The 25927-nt window shown below is 40.3% G+C and overlaps 1 protein-coding gene across 2 annotated transcripts in view; it reads right to left on the bottom strand.

Moving 5' to 3' along the window:
• Positions 1–24900, bottom strand: part of SLC44A1 (solute carrier family 44 member 1) — a 67021-nt gene extending 42121 nt beyond the window's left edge. For both annotated transcript variants that reach the window (XM_058043394.1, XM_058043395.1), the window contains exons 1-3: positions 24790–24900; positions 9091–9180; positions 6861–7003 (exon numbers count right to left, since the gene is read on the bottom strand). In XM_058043394.1, the coding sequence (XP_057899377.1) occupies positions 6861–7003; positions 9091–9180; positions 24790–24816 (260 nt within the window). In that variant the 5' untranslated portion in view covers positions 24817–24900. The remainder of the gene's footprint in view (positions 1–6860; positions 7004–9090; positions 9181–24789) is intronic.
• Positions 24901–25927: the final 1027 nt, after the last annotated feature.

Genomic DNA, 25927 nt, shown 5'->3' with positions numbered 1-25927 from the left:
CTTGCTAACTTTTCACAATGAATGTAATTTAAAAATCCAATGCATGAAGTACATATTATAGATTCTTAACTAACATCTCCTGGCTATGTATATGCTTTATGACAAACATTAACCCTATAGAATTTCCAGTGATGATATAGTAGAGATGCTTTTCTCTTTGAAAGTTGAACAATTCTTAAATCCCTACAATTCTGGTGATGGACTATGCATTGAAATATTCTCTTCATATTACCTAATATCATATGAAAACACCTGAAATCTGCCACATAAAATGCCATTTCTATTTTTGTAGTCCTCATGATGGGAATTCATTCTGCAGCCAGTAAAAATCCCTTTTGCTCCTAGAAAGCATTTAGGTCCTCCCTGAACACCTTCAGTCTATATGCTAATTGCTGTCTACTGTTCTATTACTCAGTGTCAGTGTACAAGAATGATTACTACGTAGTACAATCTTCCTTAGAAGTCCATCAAAACTCATGTCGTCTAAATCAACTGTAACATAGTAATAGATTACTTGCATTCTTAAAACATGAAAGTAATTTTTTGTTAATATCTTGACAAAAGTCAAGAAGTCTGAGCAACAAGTGTAAAAATGAAAATTCTATCATGCAAACACAGTAAAAGTAACTGCATGCAAGAAATAAGCCACAGTTTTCCCTTAACTTCAAGGAAAATACTCTTGAGTTGATACCAGGACATGAAACAGCTGTTTTAATTGAAGTTCCTCCAGTTGTTATCCCATACAATAAGGGTATTCAGCAGGAGAGTGTCTACTTCTTTGAGGGTATTTGGTCAAAGGAGCTACAAAGCAGAACCTACAGAGTTAAACTTGATTGATATTGCAAGGGAGGCTAGGATGGGAACAAATCTGGTCAGTCTCACTAAGTGGTAAGGACATGTGGATTATGAAAATTTGATGATGATTTGGTGATTTTTCAGATAGTCTTATCTGGCTAAGGACTTTGCCAAATTGAGAAAAGGAAAAGGAGACAATCAGACAGAAAACTTATCCACTTAATGTTAGTAATAACAATAATCAGAAAAAAACCCTGACAATGACAGCAATTGATGGGCTATCAAGAAACTGCAGACAGGGACTTTGCGATTGATAGGGATACAAACTCCTAAGTACAGAATGTAGGAAGGGTCAGTGGGACCCTGCTAGCAGCAAAGGGAACATGCAACAGGACAAGGCAGCAGACACAGGGGTGTAAAAGGGAACAGTTACATGCAAGTTGATGTTGGTCAGTATGTTATCTAACCTCAGCACCTGATCACTGCAGTCTATCTTGCCCTATTACCAAAGCTTTTAACTCTCTCTCTGCATAATTCCAGTCTCTATACAATGTGCATGGATGCTGCAAGTGCTGCAGAGATTAAGCGACAGCTACTGTGGGGACTGACATGGGTGTGAGGGATTTGGTGCCAGCAGCAGGAATCAAACCAGGTGTTTGGGTGCCACAGCAATGTGGTTTTAGCTACCGAAGTGAGTGGGGTCTCGGTGCCAGTCGCAGGGAGGGGTCTTGGCAAGGAGCTGCTGGGGTGAGAACAATGTGTGCCTACAAAAAAAGCAGCTACAGAGGTCACAGACTCAGCATAGGTGGTCACTGCCCTTGTGGTGCTGGCTATTGATGGGGCTGAGCATCTGTACCTTCTCCAGAACGATTTATTCAAATTATAGAAACATAGAAAATCCTGAGTTGGAAGGGACCCTGAAGGATCACTGAGTCTAGCTCCGAGAAGGGAGCTCTAGGTGAGAAGTGCTGGGTGGGCAGAGGGTCTGTGGTGATATTTGGGGGAAACTGTCGGTCTGGGGTGCTTGTGGAATGAGTGCATGAATGTTAGGTACTTAGCACCAAACTGGATCAGCTGCTGAGAAGGGGGAACCCATAACGTGGATAAGGCGCTCTGCTAGTACTTGGAGAATCTGCAATGTATCTGAGCTTGTGAACCTGGGAAGTGCCATGTGGGTGCCTAGTGACCTTCTGCACTAGTGACATTCTGCCACTGTCAGCCTTCCTTCTTTCATCACTAGGAGGAGGAGGGGACATGACAGGCTCTGCTTATGAGCACCACTGTTGAAGGCAGCACCTTGTCACTGCCAGTTTGTGTAACCAGCTATGTCAATGTCCCATATGTTACTTTCCATCCACATCCCTCAGCCTCCGATCTCAGCAGAGACCCTGGGCTCTGGGAGCTGTAGAACTGGACTCCAATTCCTAGACAAGAGGGTCCTCTGAATTTCCCCACGGAAACCAAATCAGGCATGTCACTATTAGCAAGACAGAACTCATCCCACTTCCACCATTATTTCAATTCAAGGGTCAAGCTATCATTTTAATCGCCAGAATATTTTGTAAAATAAATGCTACCATTCTAACTCAAACTTGGAAGTTTAGAAATACAATGCAATTACAGCATCCTATACAGTTTTGACAGAAATGTGGGCACAGCCTTAAACAGCACATGAAATTCAAACACTACATTGTATGGTGCACAGAAAAGAGCCGCACAGAAAACTCCAGGCTATCAAATCTGTGGTCTCGAAAAACACAAGTAAGATAAGTAAGATTAGTTTTGCTTCAGCACAGCTAAAACAAGAACCAAAATTTGAGGAACCAGCATTACAGAAGAAAAGTTAATTTTTTTTTGTTTATAAAGCTTATATGTAGAAGATAAGTGATTTTACTTCAGAAAATGTCATACTGTGAAACCACAGGACAGGTTTTGTTTCCCTCTAGAAGAATGTCATTACATGCTTTGTGCTGCAATTTCAGTTATTTACAATCAGCAATAGACTAGTTTTCTAATAAGGAAATAACACATCAGCAATACAAAGGCAGACGTAAACAAAGTAATCATATTGTTAGAGATGCTTCAATACTGCAATGAAAATAAGTTTGCTATTTGAAAATCAATATAGTAGACTTACAACAAAGGTACATTTATGCATCTTTATGAAGTACCAGCCCTGTAGAGAAGGACTTGGAAGTAGCAGTGCATGAAAAATTGGACATGACCTGGCAATGTACACCTGGAACCCAGAAAGCCAGCTGTATCCAGGGCTTCATAAAAAGAAGCATGACTGGCAAGGCAAGTTTTACTCTGCCCTCAGGGGGGCCCCCAGCTGCACCCAGCTCTGGATTGCCCAGAAGAAAGGACAGGAAAGACATGAACAGTACAGAGGAGACCCATGAAAATGATGAGAGGGCTGGAGCATACGAAGGTGTGCTAAGAGAGTTGGGGCTGTTCATCTGGAAAAAGATATGACTGTGGAGACAACTTTTGGCAGCTTTCCAGTACTTATAGGGGGCTTCTGTAAAAGACAAATTGACTTTTCACACAAGCAAGTAGTGAAAGGACAAGGGGGAGTGGCTTTAAAGTAAAACAAGGTAGAATTAGAATGATAGAATAATTTTTGTTGAAGAAGACCCTTCACATCCTCTACTCTAAACACTAAATGCAGACCAAGTCCACCACTAAATGACGCCCCTAAGCGCTAAATCTACACATCTTCTAAATACCTCAGGAATGGTGACTTAACCATGTACTCGGGCTTGATAACCTTTCTAGCAAAAAAAATTTTTCATAATGTCCAATCTAAACCTCTCCTTGCGCAGTGTGAGACCATTTCCTCTCATCCTGTCACTTGTTACCTAGGGGGGGAGATTGATTCCTCCATCCTTTCAGGTAACTGTAGAGCAACAAGGTGAAACTGAGAGCTAGTAATCTGAGCATTAGTAACATTTAGACAAAGCTAGCGTCTTAAATATTACCTAAAAATTAACAACTAGAGTGTACAGCCTGGAGCATGTTATAGGAGCTGTAATGAACATACTGCAACATGGAATACAGAACCAAGCAAAATCCCCCAGAAAAACAGTGTAAGAGGTTATGAAGATGACTACATGGAAACCACTTAGTAACACAACAGCAAACCAACGAAAAGCAAGACCACTCCAGGCCCTAAGAGCGCTCCTATTAATAATTCCCCAGGTATTTCTTTGTTCGGGCTCTCTTTTTTCAAGGCACATAGACTGAGCTACCAGATATCATAATTGATCTGTGTCATCTAATGGAGATAAGAGTCGAGTGTCAAAAATTTCTCAGCAGTAGGGCATACACAGTTTCAGTCAATCAAATTCTCTGTGTACATGCTGCAAACCATCCTGAAAACCTGCGTTTTCCCATTACCTTGGAGAATTACCTAAAGTTCAGGCATTTCCTGGGATCAAATGCATGTGCTCAGGCAGAATGCCACCCTAGCTATTCTTCATAGCATCATACGCACATCTCCTAGTACTTGAGTAGACAGCACAAACTGAATTCTGTCTAAATAACAACACACTGGTGATCAAAAACCAGACTGAACTAGCATTTCAGAGACTTGCATTTGGCTGCTGTGATTATCATTTATTTGCAAATAAAAGGTCATTTTTTTAACCCTTTATAATGACCAGAACTTGTAAAACAAGGAGCTTACTTGAAGCAAATAGGTTTAATTAGAATTCACTGCCAGTTCTGGAATATTGTCTTATGTCTGACTGTAGAAGACAGACTACTAAAGTGTATTGTGGTTACTTTATAAAAATAAAAGGATGCCTGATCCACTCTTTGTTCACAAGACCAGGCTATAAAATCCTCCTTCCCAATACTTCATCTCACTGGTTTCAGCATATCTGATGTACACAGACCAAATCACATCCCTGTGAGAACTGTGCTCTTTACCCTTACCACCCAGATTTCCATATCCACACAGACCACATCAATTTCATTTCCATGACAGTGCCTATGGGTTGCTGTCATATATAAGGAAGAAAATGTTACTTTTACAGATGATTTAGCTTTTCAGCCCTTGGACTAGGAAATGGAAATGGAATTACCCTGCAAGCAAAATGAAATGAGAGTAAATTCACGTTTCCAGAGCCCCATTTGTGGAGCTTAAAGTCTTTTCTTTCTCTACACAAACTGAAATGTATAGGCAGGAAGAAGAGTTTATTTTTACCGTCTGTCTGCAAAGTGCTCCTATAAAAATAACATTAAATACTCCCATGAACTCCACCTCAGACACTGTAGGAACTCCATCTGCTAGAGACAGATGCAAAGCAGATAGCTTTTCTAATTTGCTTGGCAATTTTTCAGAATAAACCATAAGGTGTGAGAGAAGGAAGGATCACTCACTTATATAAGAACCAATCACTTCCAAAACTGGATACCTTGGACTATACCAGGCACTTCATGTGAACAGTTAAAGAGTAATCTGCCTTAGAGGGTTTTCTCTTAACCAGATAGAGAGCACTATAACTTATATGTGTGTGTCTATTAATTTGTTTAGTTCATGCCTCAAGCCACAACATCCTTGTTAGAAAAGCATAATTCTTTTGAACCTCATTAAGATGTCTTGACAAACAACAGGCTCTGTCAATTAGCTGTGTTTAAAACAGTCTCTCTTTTTATCTTCTGTCTTTTGAGCTTGCATTTACAAGAGGAATTTACTTAGTGGTAGATGTTTCCCCACATGATGGTCTGACCTATGTCACATGTAGAAGACCATCACAATATTAATTATTACATTTCAATAAGGTGTCTGAAATTCTCTACCTTCACATGAACTCAGATACCATTTCCTTCTAAGGGTAAACTTAAAATTATTCTTTTAAATTTGGATTTTTTCTCAGAACACTAGAATCACAATTTTATACTGTATACACATGAGTTTGGAAAAGGCTAAAATGTTTCTGTAAAAAACAGGAAAATTTCGCTGCATAAACTTTAAGTCTTTCAACCTTCTTGAAAGATCAGATTAGAGTAAGAAATTATTTTTCTGACAAAAGATATCAGTAAAAAGTTCCAGACATTTTATTTGTCTCAAATCTTTCTGATAACCACCTATTATCTATCTACATTAAATCTTAAATGAGATACTTAGAAATCTTTAGAATAGTAACTCAAAATAAGATCATCTCAGGAAAGTATGCTTCCCAAATAACTTAGGAAAGTTATCAAAATTCTGTTAGTCTGAAAGTATGTAGTAAAAGGCTATCATATTCAAAAATCAGTAACTTTTTAGCTCCTTGAAGTAACTGGTGATGAAAAAAACACTTTTTTCTTTGTAAGTGAATATCACTGTACTAAGCTAAACAGTTTGCATCCTTAAGTTTCCTAAGCTGTATAGAAGGACTCAGAGCTTATCTAACAACACAGACCTCAACAGACATTCACAGGTATTCAACCTGTCAGTGAAGAATTCTTGCCACTGCTCCAGTACTACTACTGTAGTGTGATGTCTTCCTGGACAACGGATAGGAAGTACCTGAACTCTGAGTATGAGTTTTAACAGGACAGTGCTTAATCAAAGCTGTGCACACCTCTCAAGTTTTGTGCATTTTCTCCACAAGTCACATATATACATTCTGCCTACAGTTCAAATTTTAAAGTCTTATTCTAATGTGCCAGATTATCTCATCTCCCCTTACACGTCATGGCAGAAATCAAGCATACAACATCAAAAGTAAACATTGATATCAAAGCCTGCTCCCAAATCTGAGACTACTTGTCATACTTAAAACCCTAACAAACAAGACTTTTCATCAGCCTAGTACAATATCCTACATGAAATGGATACTGAGAAAAAGTAATTTCTCAATGGCTTAGCTGTGTTAATATTGCATATCTGCCAACATAGTCTAATGTTGCTAGTTGTTAAAAAGATTGCTGTCCTCTAAATGAGAAAAGTGTCAAAGGACAAGTAGAAATGAGTTAACATATCCCTTTTCCCACCTTATTTAAAATCACTTTCAAAGAAAGAAACAATTTTGCATTCTCTAAACCAGGCAAGGCAAAACCTACCACATACTTACTTCTTGTGTGTGAGGTCCAGACCACTGTTGACTATTCCCTCCACCTTGACATTTTTCTGTCCACAAATATTTCCATAACTGTCATATCCTGAAAGCAGTCTTGCAGCTGCTCCTGTAGCTATTGAAAAGCCACAGATAAAACCCTGGAAGAATACAAAAACCCCACAGTTAGCAATACTCTGTTTGAAAGATGGGAAAAGTCAGTTTTATTCATTTATTTCTAAGCAGAGGTTGTCTAAAAATTCTTTCAGACTGGAAAGGGAAAGACAACGACTATCAGAGAGAACTTTTGTGCAATAATAAAACTGAATGCAAGTTAAAAGGGGATTCAGACATCTAATACAGGATATTATACAAGCAGAGTTAAGACTCCTGTATGTTGTTTATTTGAAAGTCATACTGTCAGCAAGGGGCATGAAGCAGAAGGGAGAAGTCAGCAAGTGCACAAGGGCCGGCAGTGAAGAAGAGCTACAAGCAGAAATGGAGTTGTGACAGATTGCTAAGCATCTTGGACAATTCCACACAATACAGATTTTCTTGCTTTCAGATTTTTTTTCTTTCCTTTAAATTAAATACTTTCAAAGATGAGCCAGAATGATGAGGCCTATCTAACACAAGTTTCTTTTAGGAAAATCCTCTTAAAGCAAGTGAGCAGGTCAAGGCCACGATGGTTCCAGACGCTGGTTTTAAATGCAGGAAAGAAACAGATGCAAAGCAAGATGGTTCAGACCACCCAAGTAGTGTGGAAAATATCCTATGTAGGCAAGTCTTGCTGTGAATTTTCAGAGATATTTCACAAGCAAAACCAAGATTAAGGCAATGATTGTGCAAACAAGAGACTAGCCCAAAAGCCTCATTAGCAAACCACTGATAGGCAGAAATGAACCATCAGCTGACTCCACTACCACCAAGGAACTGATTTTATATGTGAGACAGGCTAAGATTTGAGAAGTGGATAAACAGCTGAGATAAGAGCACAGGGCAACAGATGGCAGTGGCAGGATCAGATGTAGTGATGACAACAGGTAATGACGTTGGCATGCAACAGTGAAAATGTGGGTGGTTCACCCTGCAAGTGAAGTCTCCTAGAATGGTAACTATGTGACCCAGTCGGATGATTGCTCTGTATACTACATTACTTAGAAAGGAAAATTTGGGACACTCGTGCACAGAAAACTAATGTATAGTTGGAGGAACAGTTCATGCTCAGTTTCCTGAATAATCAGGGAACATGAACAAAACCAGAAAAAAAAAACCAAATGCAAAAAGAGAGCTACACGTTTCAGGAAGCACTGTGCTTTTTGCAATTTTAAGATATTCACATTACAGTGACAACACAATTGATATGATTTTAAATAATCATTATAATTTTTACATTTGAAGCCCAACCATTGAAAAACACCCTGAGGAAAGTAGAAGAATTTTTTCAGTGGAATTATTCCTAACACCAGAGACCAAGGAAGAGCAGAGAAGAAAGCTGAGAGTACATTAAGTCCCAAACCCCCCTAAGGACACCTGTTTGGAACACAGTAGTACAAGACAGCAATGGATATTCTTTATTTAAGAAGAGTAGCAAACATAGGTCCATGAAACAAAACAAGATGGAAAGAAGTGTACTTCTACATTAATCTTTAAGTTTTGGAGGTTTAGTCTTTTAATAAAAAGTGTAGAGTTTCGTGAGGCTGACTTGAAAAAGTAGATGGCTTCATCACAGAGTACAGAACTGTTAAAACTTTGAAAGAAAGATCTTATCATTGGTTTTTAACAATAGCTGCTTCTACTAAGTATACAATAAAAATAAATAAATTAACAAATAAATAAAATCTCAGCTCACTCTTTGACAGTCAGAATTTCTGTTTCTCACAAAAAAGTTCACTGTGATTCACAGAATTTCTTACCAGACACCTAGCTATCATTTCTGGGACATGCATAAGGAACATGAGTCAAGTGATAATTCATTTTGCTGAAAAATTACTTACCACTGAGACTGCAGTTTCAGGGGAAAAGAAGCTGGAGCAAGAATTGGCACCAACAATAAATTATGGATCCCTACCAATGGCCTTTGATACGTACATACTACCCATTTTTGTTCTACAGTTGATGATTCCCATGCAAACATATCCTGATCTTTGCCAGTGATTCAGTTACTGACAGGTTTTAAAATTCCTTTCTTATGAACACAAACTCTTTAGCTATATAACATTTACAAAATCCTCTGAGTTTTACTCACCATTCCTATGCAGAAGAGGATGAATAAGAGCAGCCATGGTACATCTGTGCAGCTGTGGTCTTCCAAAGGCTTCCACTCTCGCTTGGAACTCTTGTGTGAGAAAAGAGAGACAAAGTTAACAAAATTTCGTCCGCTCATAAAAGAAAAAGGCAGAAAATTATTCTACAGGTAATTTACCTACAATAGGAGCCATCTTTAAATGCCAAGATAGTTGAAGAAGCTTGAAAGAAGAAATTGAAAGACTTGAAGAGTAACGCTCATGTAAGATTCCAAAAGAAGCGCCTCCACAGGAGCTAGATCACCAAATAGTTATTTACCCAGAAAATAGTTAATTTCTCCAGAAATTTACAAATATTTATCCACAAAACAGGTTATTTTCATCTATCTTTTTATTAACAGAAAACAGAAATCAATGGCATGAAATGGAAAATATCTCCTATTGCAGTCTTCCACAGCTACCTTTCAGTAATCTGATTTCCAGCAAGGATTAAACTTTTCAAATACTATTGGCAGGTCGAACAAGAACTATGCATGTAGAAAGGAGGCAATAAATTGCTGTTTAAGGAACAGTTTTCTACCTGCCATAAGGCAGCTGAGCTTAACACTTCAGTGAAGAAATCCTTCACCTGTATTGCTATGGTGCCAGAAAGGAAAGTTGTAAAATTAAAGGTTGGAATAGTCAATATGGAAGTAGTTGTAAGCAATTCAGATAGTTTGCTGCTCATGAGGTAAAAATTCTCAAGTATATATACATTGCTAAGATAATTAAGAGTCTTATAAACAGTCATTTAGGCAAAAAGGTTTCAGGAAAAGAATAAGCACTAGCTGGAATACAAAACTAACCAGCAAATCTTAATTTGTCATAACAAAAATACTGATTATAGCAACTTTTAAAAATACAGAGTTACACAGACAAGCTTTCTCAACAGGCTCCCAAACACTGAATATTCAGATATATTGACTGAGACCCAAGAACTGCAGACACTGTTTTAACCCTTGAGGCAGAAAAGGAGATTGATATGAGACTACATACACAACTGTCCTCTGTAGAGACAGAGCAAAGGGCATTAACTGTTGAAACTATGAATTTACTTTTTTCTCTGAAGACTCTGAAGCCTGGAGGCCTGTGAGCTGACTTCGGAGAATGCAACAGCAATTCCCTGGAGAGATGCACCTTAGGCTCTGGGTACTCTTCACAGCTCAGGGTGAGGAAAGAAGTTTCCCCATGGTGCTCTGCAGCACTATGTTAATTTGTCCCAGTTCTGTCCTCCCCATTGGCCCATTGGCTTTCCCTATCCCTTTCACCCTTTTATGTTTATGTTCTAGCTAGTTCTCCCTTCCCTGACTTCCCTTTGGTTTATGCCTCTGCCTATCCACCCTGGCATTTCCTATTGGTCCCTTCCCTGGTGTACAACTCCTGAGCACTCAGATCCCTGATGCTCTCCTCTGCCCCCTCTTTCCCTGTGTTTATATCCTGGACCCTCCTTTGTTCTGTGTCTTTGGCCCCTGGATGCCTTCAGCATGGCCTGAAATAAAGCACGTTGGAACGCCATGCCTGGACCCTCCCGTGTCCCCACTGTTGAGTTGCTCTGTGTGTGTGTCTGTGTGTCTGTCTGTGCTGGTGCTCCTGTGTCTCCTACCCGCTGTCACAAGACACTCTTGGGGAAGGTTTCATCCACCACCACCAAGGACCGCAACATGGAACAATCTTCGAGATTTTGCCAACAAGGTAGCAAATGTCAGTACTGAAGTAAAACAGAACGGCTGAATGAAATGTCAACAATTTTTACCTCCACTATGTATTTTGCATATTTTTAATTTAAAAAAAGAAAAGCAATAGCATGTAACTTACATGATATTAGCAAGGTGACTTTTTTGCTATTCATGACTTTGCCTTTTTTGAATTCACAAGCACAAAGCACCCTTTTCATATACCACCATTAGAAACCCAAAAACTGGGTAAACAAATTAAATCCTGCATGCATCACACTTCAAAAAAAATGGAGTTTTATAAGTAGTCCAACTTTACATTAGAGAATTCCAAGCTAATTTTGAGATCTTTTATTAAGGAAGTTACACTTACAGATGTGATGAATATAGTTTTACAGATGTGATAAATACTATTTTAATTCGAACTGCAAATTCACTGTTGGTCCTGATCAGTAAAACTTCTTTAGATTTTACTTAATAACAAGACACTAGACATGCTAAAAGGTCACATTGTGCACTCTACAAACCACATTCAGCAAAACTAAATCTTCTTATCCTGGCAGTTCACACTAACTAACACAGTCTTGGAATTTAACATTTACAACAAGACTGTGACATTTATATGTTGCTATAATTAGCATAATCATACTTGCATAAAATATGCAAGGCTTCATGCTTCCTGTTTGTAATTCACTCCATGAACTCTAGATTCTTTAGAAATTTATTTACAAACAGCAGAGGTAAATTTCAGCTACAGCTGCTGTCTTAAGAGCAAATTGCCGTTGGCAAAAAAGGGAGCAGCAAAATGCACTGCAGAGTGTGCTTTGATTGTTTTGTTGGTTTGGGTTTTTTTTATCCTCTCTCTACCATCTGCATACAAAATCTTTTAATAGGATTTTTAAAAGCCTCTAGAATAGCTCTGCAAGGATTTCAGTTGTCTGACTAGTCACAGTTACCCTAAGTAATCCATTTTACTTACTAAGTAGACTGAAATGTATATGTCAAAAAGAAACTTGAAATGTTGTAACATACAACATAGTCAGAAAGTTATACAGATAAATGAATTCTCTGCCTATGGTTCTTACTGTGCTGAAAAAAAACCCAAAAACAACTTAAAGAAAGCATTAACAAAACAAAATTTTAAAAAACCCAAAAAACAAACAAAAAAAATCACCCAAAAAAAGCCTACCAAAAAAAAATTAAAAACCAGAAGATATTCTAAACAAAAAGTATCCCAGGAGGAAACTCAACAGGTACTAGATACTCACTAGCTTAAAATTTAACTACCTAGCCTGGTAACAAGGTATGAAATTTTATATGTTTAAAACAACACCTCTCTTCTGTAGCCTGTGCAATCTTTCTTGTCCTCAAATCTCACTAAAATCCAAGCTAGCGGCCATTATCTGTGTACTGTTTTCCTCCCAGTTGCTTCTTTGTATTCTGGATTCCCAGTGAATCCTGTTCCATAGCTTCATAGTCCTTTATCCTTGTCTTTGATGTTAGTGTCTATGTCTCTCTAGTGACTGCTCCCTGTCTACTCTACACCCTTAGGCATTTACTCAGACTGATTTTCATGCTTTGGCAACATAAATTGTTAATCTATGGTCAATATAAGGTCTAACAAATGTTGTTTATTCTGCAATCTGTAAACTATGCTTTGTATCCATTGTGACTGAAACGCCATAACATTTTAGTAGACATGCTTTGCCTGAAATCCTAAATCAGCACTTATACTCTTAGCTTTTCTTCCATATTAGGAGCCTGCAATAATTGCTTATGCAAGAAAGCTAGAGAAAGAAAAATTGGAAATTCCTTGATTCATTTCAAGTTTTCCCTTAAAACAGAGCTTTCATAATTTACACTATGCTCTCTAAGGATATTCTCGTCATTAACAAAGCATGTAGGGTCACGAAAGCAGAGAATCTGGAGCGCTATCAGTCAGAAGTGGAAGGATGGCAAATCAGTCTTTCTGTCCAACACAAACTTCCAGGCTGGGAACATTTCCTGCTCACAACAGCTTTTCTGAGCTGATTTTATGAATTACTTACTCAAGAACACAAATAATTGTGTTCAGCAGTTTACATCTGTCCATTATGCACAAGACTTAGCAAACTCAAAACCAAATCAAAACCCTCAGGTGCCGCAATCTTACAATTGTGTTTTAGTACTACATACCTTTAAAACTGGATGTCTACAATTCAGACTTCTCTTGCAGAAGAGGAAGTGGGAAGAATGTCAGGACATTAACTACTGTTTTTTTCTAGCTGAATTCAGAGCTACACATTCTCAGGACTAAAAATACTTGCATGCAAATACAAAATTAAAAAGAGGTTATTTTCCAATCACTCCAAAACAAAACCAGAAATCCCTCTTCCAGATTTCTTTCTTGCTGCCACTTACAAAATATACCTTTCCAGCACCAAAGAGTAGGCCTCCTCCACACACCGCAATATACTTCTGTACAGGAATTGCCAGAACCAGCATAGTCAAAACCACTTTCACTGTTAACTGAAATAGCAGTACTGGATGCTGTCATACAAGCACTCATATGCCATAACCAGAGTAAAACCCATATAAGAGCATAAAAAGATGAAAAAACACTGCCTTTTAACAGGAGACTACAGATGCAGGGAGCTACAGAGAATTTATTTTGAACACAACATGTGTCCTGCAATGTAAAATTTGGGAGTGATGAGACGAAAGTGAGAGACCTATTAGGGAACATCTGCAGCACTACATATAGAGATAATCAAGCTGTGGGTAAGTAGCAAAGATGTGAATAAGATAAAGATGGAATCTGCTATCAACTGATGATGCTGCAACATCATGATGGTACAGGAAGCAGAAAGAAAAAGTCTTGTGGTGGTCAGATGACATGTTTCAAGAAGAAGAAAATTCAGGTGCTAGTAAGGGAGGTGGGCTGAATTAAGGACAACCTAGTGAATAACTGGAATGAGTTACAACCACTGGATGAAAAGGAGTTGCAGGTCAGACCCTAGGCTCCACTTTAGCTAGTGAGTGTAAGTTAGCAGCTGGAGAGTATAGGGGTATTCCAACTTGTATATGAACACAAAGGTTGTAAGAATAAAGTCACAACTTCATTTAATAGTTCCACTGATGTTGAGATAATTTGTTACAAAACCCTATCCCAGGAACCATATTAATCTACATCTCCTTTAAATTCTCTGTTGTTTCATCACCTTGATGTAACATCCTGACTCAGAATACATACAACAGTAATTCAATACAGAAGAGTAAATAGACATAACTGCTCCTTGTTTATTTAAATTAGAGTTCAGAAATTGTGTAGCTAACTGTCTTCATAGAAGACAAACAGCCACAGTGTGCAAACAGCATTAATAAATGGCGTTTAGAGGCAGAAAAGGATTCTCATCAAGAGATTCTCAATGGGCACATTTTGTGGAAACTGCCAAAGTCCTGCAACATGCACCTTTTCTAGAAGGCAGACTGGTTCTGATGAGGTACCAGTGATTCAACTGATCATATAATTAGAATTTGGTTTGTTCTGGTAGCATTTTGAGTATAGAATATATACATTTTTACACCTATGATGCAAGTTCAACTCTTCAAAACTGGATGGTCCGTTTGCAATACTGCTGCATACCACCAAATGACATTTAAGGGCATGGCTCCTTGGGAAATGGACAATCCAGATTAAAAAGGTGATGACCAAGAAGTCATCCAGTTCAGAAGCTGTCCTGCAAGCCAGGTTTAACCCTGCACCTTCAAATGCTTTTGAAACATACCCACACAGAAGAAAAAGAGCTCTTGAAACATTTATCAGTGTTTCCTAACAGCCATTTTACATCTTTACAAGCTAAAGAACAGCACTAATCACATGTTGACCTTTACTGTGAAGCATTCCGCCTACAAATAAGATGAGCCATAATTTACTAGTTTACCAAACTGTTTCCAATGCAAGAGGTCTAAGATATATGGCATTTTTCTGTCCAAGACATGGCAGACTTTTCCACACTATGCAACTTTTAAAAGAATTAGCAGCAGCTGCATATTATCCTAATGAAACTTCTTCCACTTCTGAACAGACCTCAATCCTAGAGCGTGAAGAGAAAGAAACCACGAGTCCTGACCCCAAGCACACACTGAAATCCACACAAAGTACACTTCCGAAAAAAATAAAAATTAAACTAGTATAAAACTTTCATGTGGTGAGTCTACTATTTAAGTGTGCAGAACAAAGTCTTGAAGAATGAAGCCTATTTTCAGTTCATGACATTACCAACCATGTTATATTTTTACAGAAAACCCTTAGCTTACTCCATCAGGAAGTCTAAGAACACTTACACAGCTGACTCAGTTAAAATGTCCACCATTCCCTACAGACTTCCTGTAGCTGACCTATAAGGTGTTCAGACAAAGCACTAAACAGCACCTTACAGCACTCTGTCATGAGTTCAGACAATCTCTCAGGTTCACAATAAAACTTGTTTATTGTACAGCATATTATTGGTATATCTCCACTACTACTAGAACAGGAATACACACCAGCAAGTGCAAACTTTTATACTACTAAACTATACCAGGTCCCTGGAAGAATGAACTACATTGTATCAATTAGAGTACCTGCATAAACACACTAAAATAATTATTAGTAGACTTGGCCCGGATCTACCTCTGGGGAAGAGGTCTACCATACCAACCTCAAAGAGCTTGCTAATGGTTGCATTCTCATGGGAGGCAGAATCTTGAGTTGCCAGACACTTCGACAACAGAAGCAATGTCTCCTGCTTAAAGGACAAAAGAGCTTGTCACTGTAACACTACTGCAGCATGTCCCAGTCATCTCTAGAAAGAAGCCAAAACACCCTGGGGTAATTCCAAAAGGGACTCCATAATAGGACATGCAACTCACAGTGAAGTCCAAAGTTCCATTTTGGTGGAATTTTTGCTTCAATCTCACTACAAACTGTTGCAGTGTGTGGTTTTGATTGTAATGCAGCTCGAGCGGTCAGTTTTAGAATCCTTCCTATTTAGTACTGTTATAGCATATTTTATTACGAATGGATTGTTCCTTTTCCCCATGTGTTGTTGGTTTTTAACATAAGGTAAACAAAATTGAGAGCACATAAGGTATCACAGTATTACTAATGGTGTAATATAAGGATGTTTACCCTGAAAACTCATACATAGGGACTTCAATCTTTAGTGTAGCATATGTTGTGTTGTAGATCATCTTCCATTCATCTTTAGTCAATTCATACTAAACATGGCTTCAAAATTCCTTGATTACATACCTCCACCTCAATCAACAACTTAAATATTTATCTTGAAACATAACACAGCTGATTAAACAAAGCTGACATGATCAGCACACCTGCTGCAGTTTTGAAGTTTAGAGATCAGGCCATCTGCAGACAAAAGCCTTGTTTTTAAGCCTCAAAAGTATTTAGCTGTGGTTTCTTCATTATACATTAAGTATACATTTTGAATAAGCAATAAATAAGGATATTTTACAAATATCGCAGTAATATTTTTCAGGGGCTTAAAATATCCATTTCAATGCAGTTTTGGTACTTCCACAGTTCTTAATCATTAATAAAAAAATCAGTCTTGCAAACAAAATCAAACCAGTAACAATAATAAAAACCTAAAGCAACAAAACCAAAACAAACCACAAAACCACCCCAAAAAACCCTACAACCCCACCCTCCCAAAACCAAAAAACCAAAACATTTCTTCACTTCTGAAGACATTTTGCACATACCAAGTTACTGCACTACATTTGAATTTTCTACCTGGTTATCAACCTGTTCCACAGAATTTCAAAATTTTTTACTTCTACAGACTACAAATAGTAAATTACAAAATATTTTCTAACTTATGACTAGTAAAACATGCAATTAAAAACATACTTTACTTTCAAATGTTAGCTTTATCGCAGGACATCGAGATGCATCCAAAAAATCCACCAGGAATCCCAGGGCAGAACTCTCCAGTTACTGGTCTCCCCATGAGATGTGGAGGACATTCCATGAAAAACACTGCCCCTGTTCTTTGCACTGTCTTCATACAAATCACTGCTCATTAGGAGCTCATGGTCTGCATGACACTGCGGTGAGAACTAACAGTGTTGCCACTTACAGGGACATTCATAGCAGTTTTATACACATTCCCTCGAAATGCATCCAAAATATATTCAAATGTATTTGCCAAGTGAAATTCAAAGCTGCTTAAACACAAACTCCTGAATTACAGGTTCAAAATTCTGGCATAACAAGAAAGAAAAACACTCAGGATTACATAATAAGAGGGCAGCGCTTGAGGACACTTAAAGTATATTAGATTAACAGGAACTAATACTAAGAAAGCTCTATCTGATTTATGTAAGAAAAAGTGGGAGGAGAAGGGAAAAGGAAATAATATGTCATGCCCTTAGCTTATTGCATAAGCATACTTCCTTATAACTAGGCAATAATTTCCCAGTTTTCCACTGCAAACTATGGGAAGTCTGACAAAGCATTTGCAGGACAGTTACCATGACCTTGAACAAAGTACTTAAATGGTTTTCCTGTTTTGTTTCTGTAGATCTGCATACAACATTCAGAGGTCTCTTCCTCAGTCAAATAATATATCTGGAGAACAGCAAGAGTGGTTTCAATTTAAAACAAAATCAAACCAAAAAGGCCAGTGATCATTTCTGCTGTAGACAGCTGCTTTAACTACATTAATTAAGAGCAGGCACAATATATATTATCAGATACAAGTCAACATGTTCTGCTAATCATGCTCTCCACCACAGTCTAGCAACACTACTGATAAGAACAGCAGCTGCTAGAAACCAGCATATAAAAATGCAGTATGGCATCAGCTTTCCAATATACCAGCAATCATCTTCTATTCTTATAATGCATTGTATACTGGGTGTTGAAATATTAAAGCAGAGAAAACTAAACTTTTGGATTGTAAAGCTGAACTTCAAAATGAAGTGGATGCTTCTCTCTTCTTAAATATACATACAGATGCTCTTGACATACAATTATACACTTCTATTGCACATTAGAAAATTGCTTACCTAGAAGATTTAAAAGAGCAGAACAAAAAAACCCAAAACAAACAAACAAGAAACCAAAAAACATAGGAAAAAAAAAAGAAGGGACCTAGCAAAAGCAGGCCAATGAATACAATGACATTTATTTACTGCATAAGTCTGGGAAATGTCAAAGTGGTAGAATGATCTAAAAGAACCTTATTAGAACCTTAACCATCAACACAAACTCTTTCTCTAAAAATTATAACCAAGCTCTCAGTACAGTTTCATAAAACAAAGGTAAAAATTAGTAATCAGTTTAGTCAACAGGTAGAAGTTGCCTGACAACACTGCATAACCATTTTTAGAAGATAAGCGTAGAATTTACACAATTTTCTAAAGGCTGCTTCAGAGGGGGAAAGATACAAAATATCAAAGACACAGTTTCTGTTAAACTGGTTTCTAAGTTCTACTTTTCACAGAAGAAATCACAGAGCTAAGTTCATAAGCACAAAAATTCTAGTCAGCCGAAATACGGAAAAGACACGCAGTTACTGCCAAAGCTTGCCTTCAGAGTAAGGACAGTGTGGGGAAGTGACATAGTGGGGGGCATCAGAGAGAATGCAAAATTAACGTCAGGACCAGCATGCCATGGCAGGCTACTCCACCAAACTTACTGAAAAGACCCCAAAAACAATGAGTCAATACAGAATTAAGAGATTAGAGTGATGTCTGGACTTGAGGAACAGAGTACCGAGCCTGCAGAGATGCTGAAAACCTTTGTTGCCCTTCACCCTAAGCAAGAAGACTTCAGCTAAGGCCAAGACCCTGGCTGGAGCACTCAAAAGTTGCGCAAGACGCGGTTATGCCCCCTGCTCTCATAAGGACGGGACCCCCGGCTCTGCCCCTAGTTGGCAAAGCTGCGCATTCCTCCTCCGAGTCACCCTGGGAGAGACAAAGTAAAGGAAACAACAATTGAAGGGTACTCCTCAGTAGGAAAAACTCAATGAATTTTATAGAGTACTCACAAGTATCTATGTAGGTGAAATATTTCTGTGTTAAGATCAAAAGGAATTACTTGCACAGGTTGTGCAGTTGCTTGTGACAGCATTTATTAAAGGACATCTCATGCTTCACAGGAAAGCAACAGAGCTTACAGATGAGAAATAAAGAAGAAATTCCATGAGACGCCTTATCATTAGCATGTTCTTGGATCCTGCTTGTACACTTCATCCCTCTTACCATATCTGCTTACCAGATACTAGAACAGAAGACTCATTTACTGTCAATATATTGAAAGGGAAATCAAGCTTTCTATCTCCTGGAAGAAGTCGTAATTCATTCTGCTTCCCTTCATCAACACAATTATTTGTCTGGTCTTCTTCCATGACAACACCCATGGCCCAGAATGAAACAGGCATGTTTTGATGCCCCTCAAACTCATTTGACTGTGAGAACCTCTGACCACTAAAGATATGTAGCTGATGTACAATTAGTAATCTCTATTGGCCATAATAGTCGAAAGAGGTATTCCATCAGAACTGCTTAATTTTGCAAAAAATTAGGAACTCCAGATTTATTAAATGTTGTTTTGATAGCAAATGCTCAAGGGAAAGTTAAGGGATAATCTGTCTTCATCTCCTCTTATAACAGGAAGTTCTTAGTCTTTCAAAAACCAAGGTCACCACTAAAACCACCAATGTGCTTTGTTTTTCCCAGTCACGCCTCCAGTTTCCAGCAATATTTCAAGCTTCTCTCACACATATAGTAGATAAAGTCACTAACGTAAAAAGCTGTAAGTTTATTTTAAACACACACAGTATTTTCTAATAGTAACACAAATACTAAGACTCCAATAAATTGCCTTGTTTCCTATAACATGTTGCCAAAACAAACACCTTATAACTACTATCAGCTACTACCTCATAGAACAGCAGGAAGGGAGAAGAGATTTTGTCTTACAACTTTTCCATGAGATGGCAGTTTAAGGTCTGTCTCTCCCCACACCTCATTCCCTTTCACCATCTATGAATTTCTGTCCTCTCAGATAAAGAAAGGCAAACTTTACAGAACTGTGCAATAAATTACATAAGTGGAGCAATTTGAGTTATACTGTAAAATAAGTTTTCTTGCTTAAAAAGAAACAAAAAAAACCCCTGTGTGGATTAGTTCAGATTTACAGCACAGCCTAACAGTTGTGGCAACAGAAGAGTGATGAACTCCAACAGTTGCTTCCTTAAAATCCAGTTTTAAAATGGATTGATGCTGTGACATAAAAGAAAATATCATTGCAAAAGGAGAAGAATGAAAAGCCAGGGAAGAGAATACCAGCACTCAACTCCATTTTTCTTCCTCAGTAAAACTAAAGATTTGAAAGAAATGCGATTATTTTAACAACTCAGAACTTCTGCGCTATTTGCTAAAAAGATCCTACATTTAGGCAGAGAAGATAATTTCCAAAACAGCACAAACATACAAAAAAAACCCCCACAAACTCAAACTAGAGTTACCTCCATCAAAAGTTAAGAAGAAACTAAAGCTTTGTTGCACAGCAGATCCATGACAAAAGAGATGCATCCAGACAGAAGCACCCTTCTTGTGAAAACACCCACCTCATGATGGCCATAAAGATATGGCCAAAAGAGGGCTGAAACAACACGAAGGTACTGACAAGTAACAGCAATACCAGACAGGAGACAGAAATCCCACCTCAGTATTCATCCCTTCCTTTACAGGTTTTAATCTTATATAGGATAGTACACTTTGACTAAACAATTCAAAGAAATCTTAGGAAGATCTGTTCATGATAACTGACAACAGGTAAACAAGAGTGCTTTAAGACAACTAAGACGTCGCCAACACTGCACAAGCTTTCCTCTATAAGCTCAAGGTTCAAGATGGTGGTAGTAAAGAGACAGCAAGCTCAAATAAATGACAGCTTAGTGATCCTAAATAAGTACAGGATTGCACAAGCCCCTAAAGAAAAAAAGATGACAACATCCTGGTAACACCAAGGAGAAACAACCGGTAACGCTGAAAAGGAACAAGAAGTAAACAAGAATTCTAGTTGGGAAGATAAAGAAATAGCGGAGATCATAGAAGATGCTACACCAGGGGAAGTGAAAGAACTTTGTGCAACAACGGAATACCAAAGTGAAAATAAGAAAGAAATTGACAAGAAGTACTCCAGTTCTAATTGCCTCAGCAGGCAAAACAGCAGTGGGGCAACAGAAAGATTAGCTCAACTGGAAGAAAGTCTGGTATGGTTGCATCAAGTTTAATTTAACATGACTCAACAGATACAGCTGATAAATTTGGTAAAATAAGAAGAAAAAGTGGAGAAAGGCTGGAGGGATAACCAGAGACAGAAGTAGTGGCAAATAAACAATAATCAGAGAGTAGAAGGCAGTGCTATCCCTGTAGGGATCGCTCACTTAGGAGCTGGATTCAATGATACTTGTGGGTTCCTTCCAACTCAGAAAATTCTGTGGCACTGCAGACATCCAGGGAGAATAAGACATCATGTGCTAGAGGATTACATATGCTATTGAAAGCAACAGAGACCAAGCAGGTTGAGAAAGATGTGGAATCCTTGCACCTTGGGTACAAGAAGCCTGTAGAGATATAAACTGAAGACAATTTCAGCATAATACAGAATCTGGACTGGAATTGATTTAATATGAAGGGGAAAGAGTGTGTGACAACAAACATACATTGCTGTGTTCAGGAATTTGGAAAAGAAGGGAGATAGACTGGAGTGCTGTTATGTTTAAGGATGGAGAATAGCAACTCAGAATAAAATTAGGAAGGGAAGAAGATGGCAGCAGGATGTAAAAACCTGAAATTTGAAATTAAAACAGAAAAACTGAATGAATGGGGCTTTGGGTAGTTAAAAAGGCAGAAAAAGCAGAAAACAAACATGAGACTACATCTCTGTAAGTAGCAATCAATAGTGCTGAATAAAGGTAAACATGTCAATTCTAATTGGTTTTTCTCTGGAAACCTTTAGATTCTGCTGGGGAAGAGGCATAGAAAAAGACCTAAGATAGAGAGCTGGCAAAGCAAAGGAACTGGGAAACATATATAGGGGGGAAAATGGCTAATTGATTATGAAATAAAAGCTATGAATAAAACAACAAAGAAATCTATCCAGTTCAACACTCAGTCACAGGTAAATGAATTATCAGAAATGAGAGGAGAAGGTGGTAGTCTTGAGAAAGGGACTTGGAGATGCAGTAATCAGATAAGATGGTAGGCAGAATCAAAACAGAAGTGATCATTTCTGTCAGAAACAGAAACAGAGATTGGCAGATGAAAATCAAAAAGGCTAGAGTGCTGAAAAATAAACTTAATGAGAAATCTACTTGAAAAACAAAGTCATAAGGAATGAAGGCGTTCATGATAAGAGGAGAGATTATGTCAAAGACCAATATGAAACCACAAAGGGAGAAGCAAAAAGTAGGTGAGGAAATGTGAAGGAATGTCTGATGGAGCACCGCCCAGGAAAAATGTAAGAGGAGGAAATGCAAAGACCATGGTAGATGAGGAGCACAGCTTTTTTTTTCATGATAAAAGGGATGACAGGACAGACATTAGGACCTAATGTAGTGCTGTATGATATACAGCAAGGTTTCTGTAATCCATATACCAGACAAAACTGCTGATAAAATATTCAGCAGCTAGTCTTTAATTTGGATTTCCTGAGGAGACACACCTTTGCTTACAGTTAGGAAATTAAATAAACTGTCATTCTTTATACTTCCCTCATATGTATATGGGGTACAATGCTCAATTGTTGTACTGTATCTTGCCATACATAAGGAAGGCAAATGAAAAGTTTACTCTGAACATCATACAACCTAGCAGCAGAACACAGCAGAAATTTAATTAAAACCTAAAATCAGTCAGCTGAAACCCATAAACACGCTAGATATGCAGACCAATTCACCTCTAACATTACCCACAAATACGGCTGCATTTTCCTTTAAGAAAAGAACGGTGAACTGCAATTCAAATTCATACAGAAGAGCTAGAAAGGGCCTAGAAAACACTCCAAAAAAAGCCACTTGCATAGAAATCACAGAAAATAAGGTTGGAAAAGACTTGAAAACATTACATCAAAACATCAACTTCACTCTCAGTGCTCCAAGTCTGTATCAGCTTTCCTTATGCCACTCCTGACGGATGTTTACCTAACATGCTTTGGTTTTTTTTTAGCAAACCTCAAGCAATACAGACTTCATAATATCCTCTGGCAGTCTACTGCAGTGACTGAACAATTTCAAAATCTGCCCCTAACATTTAGCATATATGTTAGTCTCTTAATTCAAACCATTTGTTCATGCACCATAAGGCTGATTGCCTTCCTCTTTGCAGCATATTTGCTATACAGAAAGGATGTTTCCTATTGCAACTGGACAGCTCTCCGCAGTGTTCTGCATTGGAAGGACAGAGCTCTTATATAAAAATAAAAGTATGCCTGAACGGATAAGCTACAAAAACTCATCTCTGTGATGAGTCATCTGGGACAGCAGAAACGGACTTTCTCACATAAGCAGTCTGCTGGAAGCACGATTCAGCCACTGCAAGTGATACAGCCAAAGGAAACTAACATTTACAAGCGAGCAAAGCACAGCCAAGGCATCAGTCGTGATCGTTTGTACTACAGCCTTCAGAAAAGAGCCACGCAAAAAAACAGCATAGCTTTGGCTGTGTTGTTCAAAGGCAAAGTTAAAATGGGAAGCAGAGCCGCAAACTGGAGCATTGGGTGGAGCTCCCGATTGTGCCTTGCCTGGCAGCACCACTCTGGGGGGAAAAAAGGAGTCAGTACGGGCAAAACAGAGAGAAGGGGGAGGGGGAAGAAAGAAAAACCGACCTCGGAAACAAGAGATGTGCACGGGACCAATCAAACACAAGGAAATGGATGTAGGGAGGCACCTGAAGCCTTGGCCATAGAGTGAGGAAGGAGGCTGGGATTAGGACTGCCTCCCTTTCCACAGGCAGTGGACTTGAGGGCTGCCCTGGGCCTGATGACTTTTCTCCCACGGAATAGCTTCTCTCTGTGGGGTGAGGTAGTACGGACCTCAAAGAACATGCTGCAGGGAAGGGCAGGGCATGCAGGGCTATCTAGGGAGAGGTACTGAGGTCGGGGGGAGCTGGGGTGGGGATCACAGCAAAGTGGTGCAAGGCACTACAAGGATGGCAGGTGAGAACTGGGAGGTCTGCAGCTGCAGCCATGGCAGGGAAGTGGAGCAGGGAATGCCACAGATTGCCAGGCCAAAGAAAGGCTGGGGAAGAAGGGGCAAGGTGAAAATTACCCACAGGAGAAGGAGCACACAGAACAGTACGCAGAGGATGGAAGTGCGTAGCATGGTAAGGAGCAAGGCTATGGTGGGGGGTGAACAGCCATGAGCGGGAAAAGCACAGCTACAGAGGGAGCAAAAAGGTGAACAGTTCATGTGCATCAAGGCTTTGGGCGAGTGGATGTATGGGGGAGGTACCCAGCCACGAAACAGCAAGGCTACGAGAGGCGAAAGCAAGGTGGTCGCAGTCACGGGAGGGCAGAGCTGTTGGTGGAGGAGCGTGAAGTGGGGAGGGAAAGCAATGGGTTCCCAGCCACGACAGTGTGGTTACAGACTGGGACGCAGGAGAGTGCGCAGCCACGGGAGAACGGCGCTACAGGTGTAGCGAGGGGGATGCACTGCCACAGGAAAGCGGGGCTCTGTGGTGGGAGGCAGCTAAGGGGTGCTTGGCATGAGGCAAGCGGGGCTGAGAGGGGCACAAGGGGATGCACGGCCGCCAGAGAGCGCGGCTGCGGAGGGGACAAGCGGCTGCGCAGCCACAGGACAGCGACGTGGGCAGACCCGGAGCCAGGAGGAGGCACAGCCGCGGGGCGGGCAGCGCGGCCAGGGGCAGGTGTGCCAGGGTCCCGCAGCGGAGGGCGGTGGGGTCGGAGAAGGGAGGGGGACACGGGCCACTCACCTGCGCGGCAGAGCTGCAGCAGCCCATGGCGTCCGCTGGTCTCTGCCCCGTGGGTGCCTGCTAGGCATCCACTCTCCGCGACTCCCCCGCCCCGGGCAGCGGCGCGGCGCGGCGCGGGGGGGACGGAGGGCGGCACGGAGGAAGCGGCGGGGACCGCGGGGCCCGGTCAGACGAGCGCGGCTACACCACAAACGCCGCCGCGGCGCCCCCTCATCCTCCTCCCCCCAGCAGACGCGCGGGGAAGGCGGGGCCTGATGGGGGCGGGGTCTAATGGGGACGGGGCCAGAGCACTGCGGCGCGGGGGGTCCCTGCCCGGCCGGCGGCCCCGCCCCCGCCCCGCCGCCGCTTCCGGTGTGGTGATGGCGGCGCGGTGCCGCTGCTGGGGAGCGGGCCGAGCTCAGGGCTCCTCTGTCGCTCACCGCGCGCCGCGGTGGGGACAGCTGCGTGTGGAAACCAAGCTCTGATCAGTGGGGCTGCCCAAGACTCTGAGAGCCCGCCCGCTGAGAGGAAAAAAAGACCTGATCGTATGGGCTGGTAGTACATACGCATTTGCAGGCAAGAATCTGTGGTAGAATTAAGCACCATTTCTGCACTTCTTTTAACGCCTCGAAGGATAGTGATTCTCCAGTGCCCTTCTCTGGACACATTCCAGCACCTCAGTGTCAGTGTCCTAGTGTCCTGCAGGGCCTGGAGCTGGACACAGAACGTGAGGTGTAGCCTCACCAGTGCCAAGTACGAGGATCCTGCTGGCCACACCATTGCTGATACAGGCCAGGATGCCATTGGCCTTCACGTCCACCTGGGTATGCTGCTGTATCATGTTCAGGCCCTGTTCATGTTCAACATTTCTTGGCCCTCTTCCACCATGCAGCTTTCAGCCACTTTTACCCCAGCCAGTGGCACTTCCTGGGATTATTGTAATCCAAGGGCAGGACCTGGCACTTTGTCGAAGCTCTTACCATTGGCCTTGGACCACCAATCCAGCATGTCCAGATCCTTCTGCAGAACCAGCCTACCCTCAGCGTGTCAGTATTCCCACACAGTTTGGTATCATCTGCAGAGTGACTAAAGGGGCACTTGATCCCCTCGCCCATGTATATTGATATATAATATATTACATAGGCCCCAGTACTAAGCC

Source organism: Melospiza georgiana, chromosome Z (genome assembly GCF_028018845.1).
Source record: "Melospiza georgiana isolate bMelGeo1 chromosome Z, bMelGeo1.pri, whole genome shotgun sequence".
Taxonomy (NCBI): domain Eukaryota; kingdom Metazoa; phylum Chordata; class Aves; order Passeriformes; family Passerellidae; genus Melospiza; species Melospiza georgiana.
The sequence above is the reverse complement of the archived record's forward strand: the minus strand, read 5'-3'. Positions and strand labels throughout refer to the sequence as shown.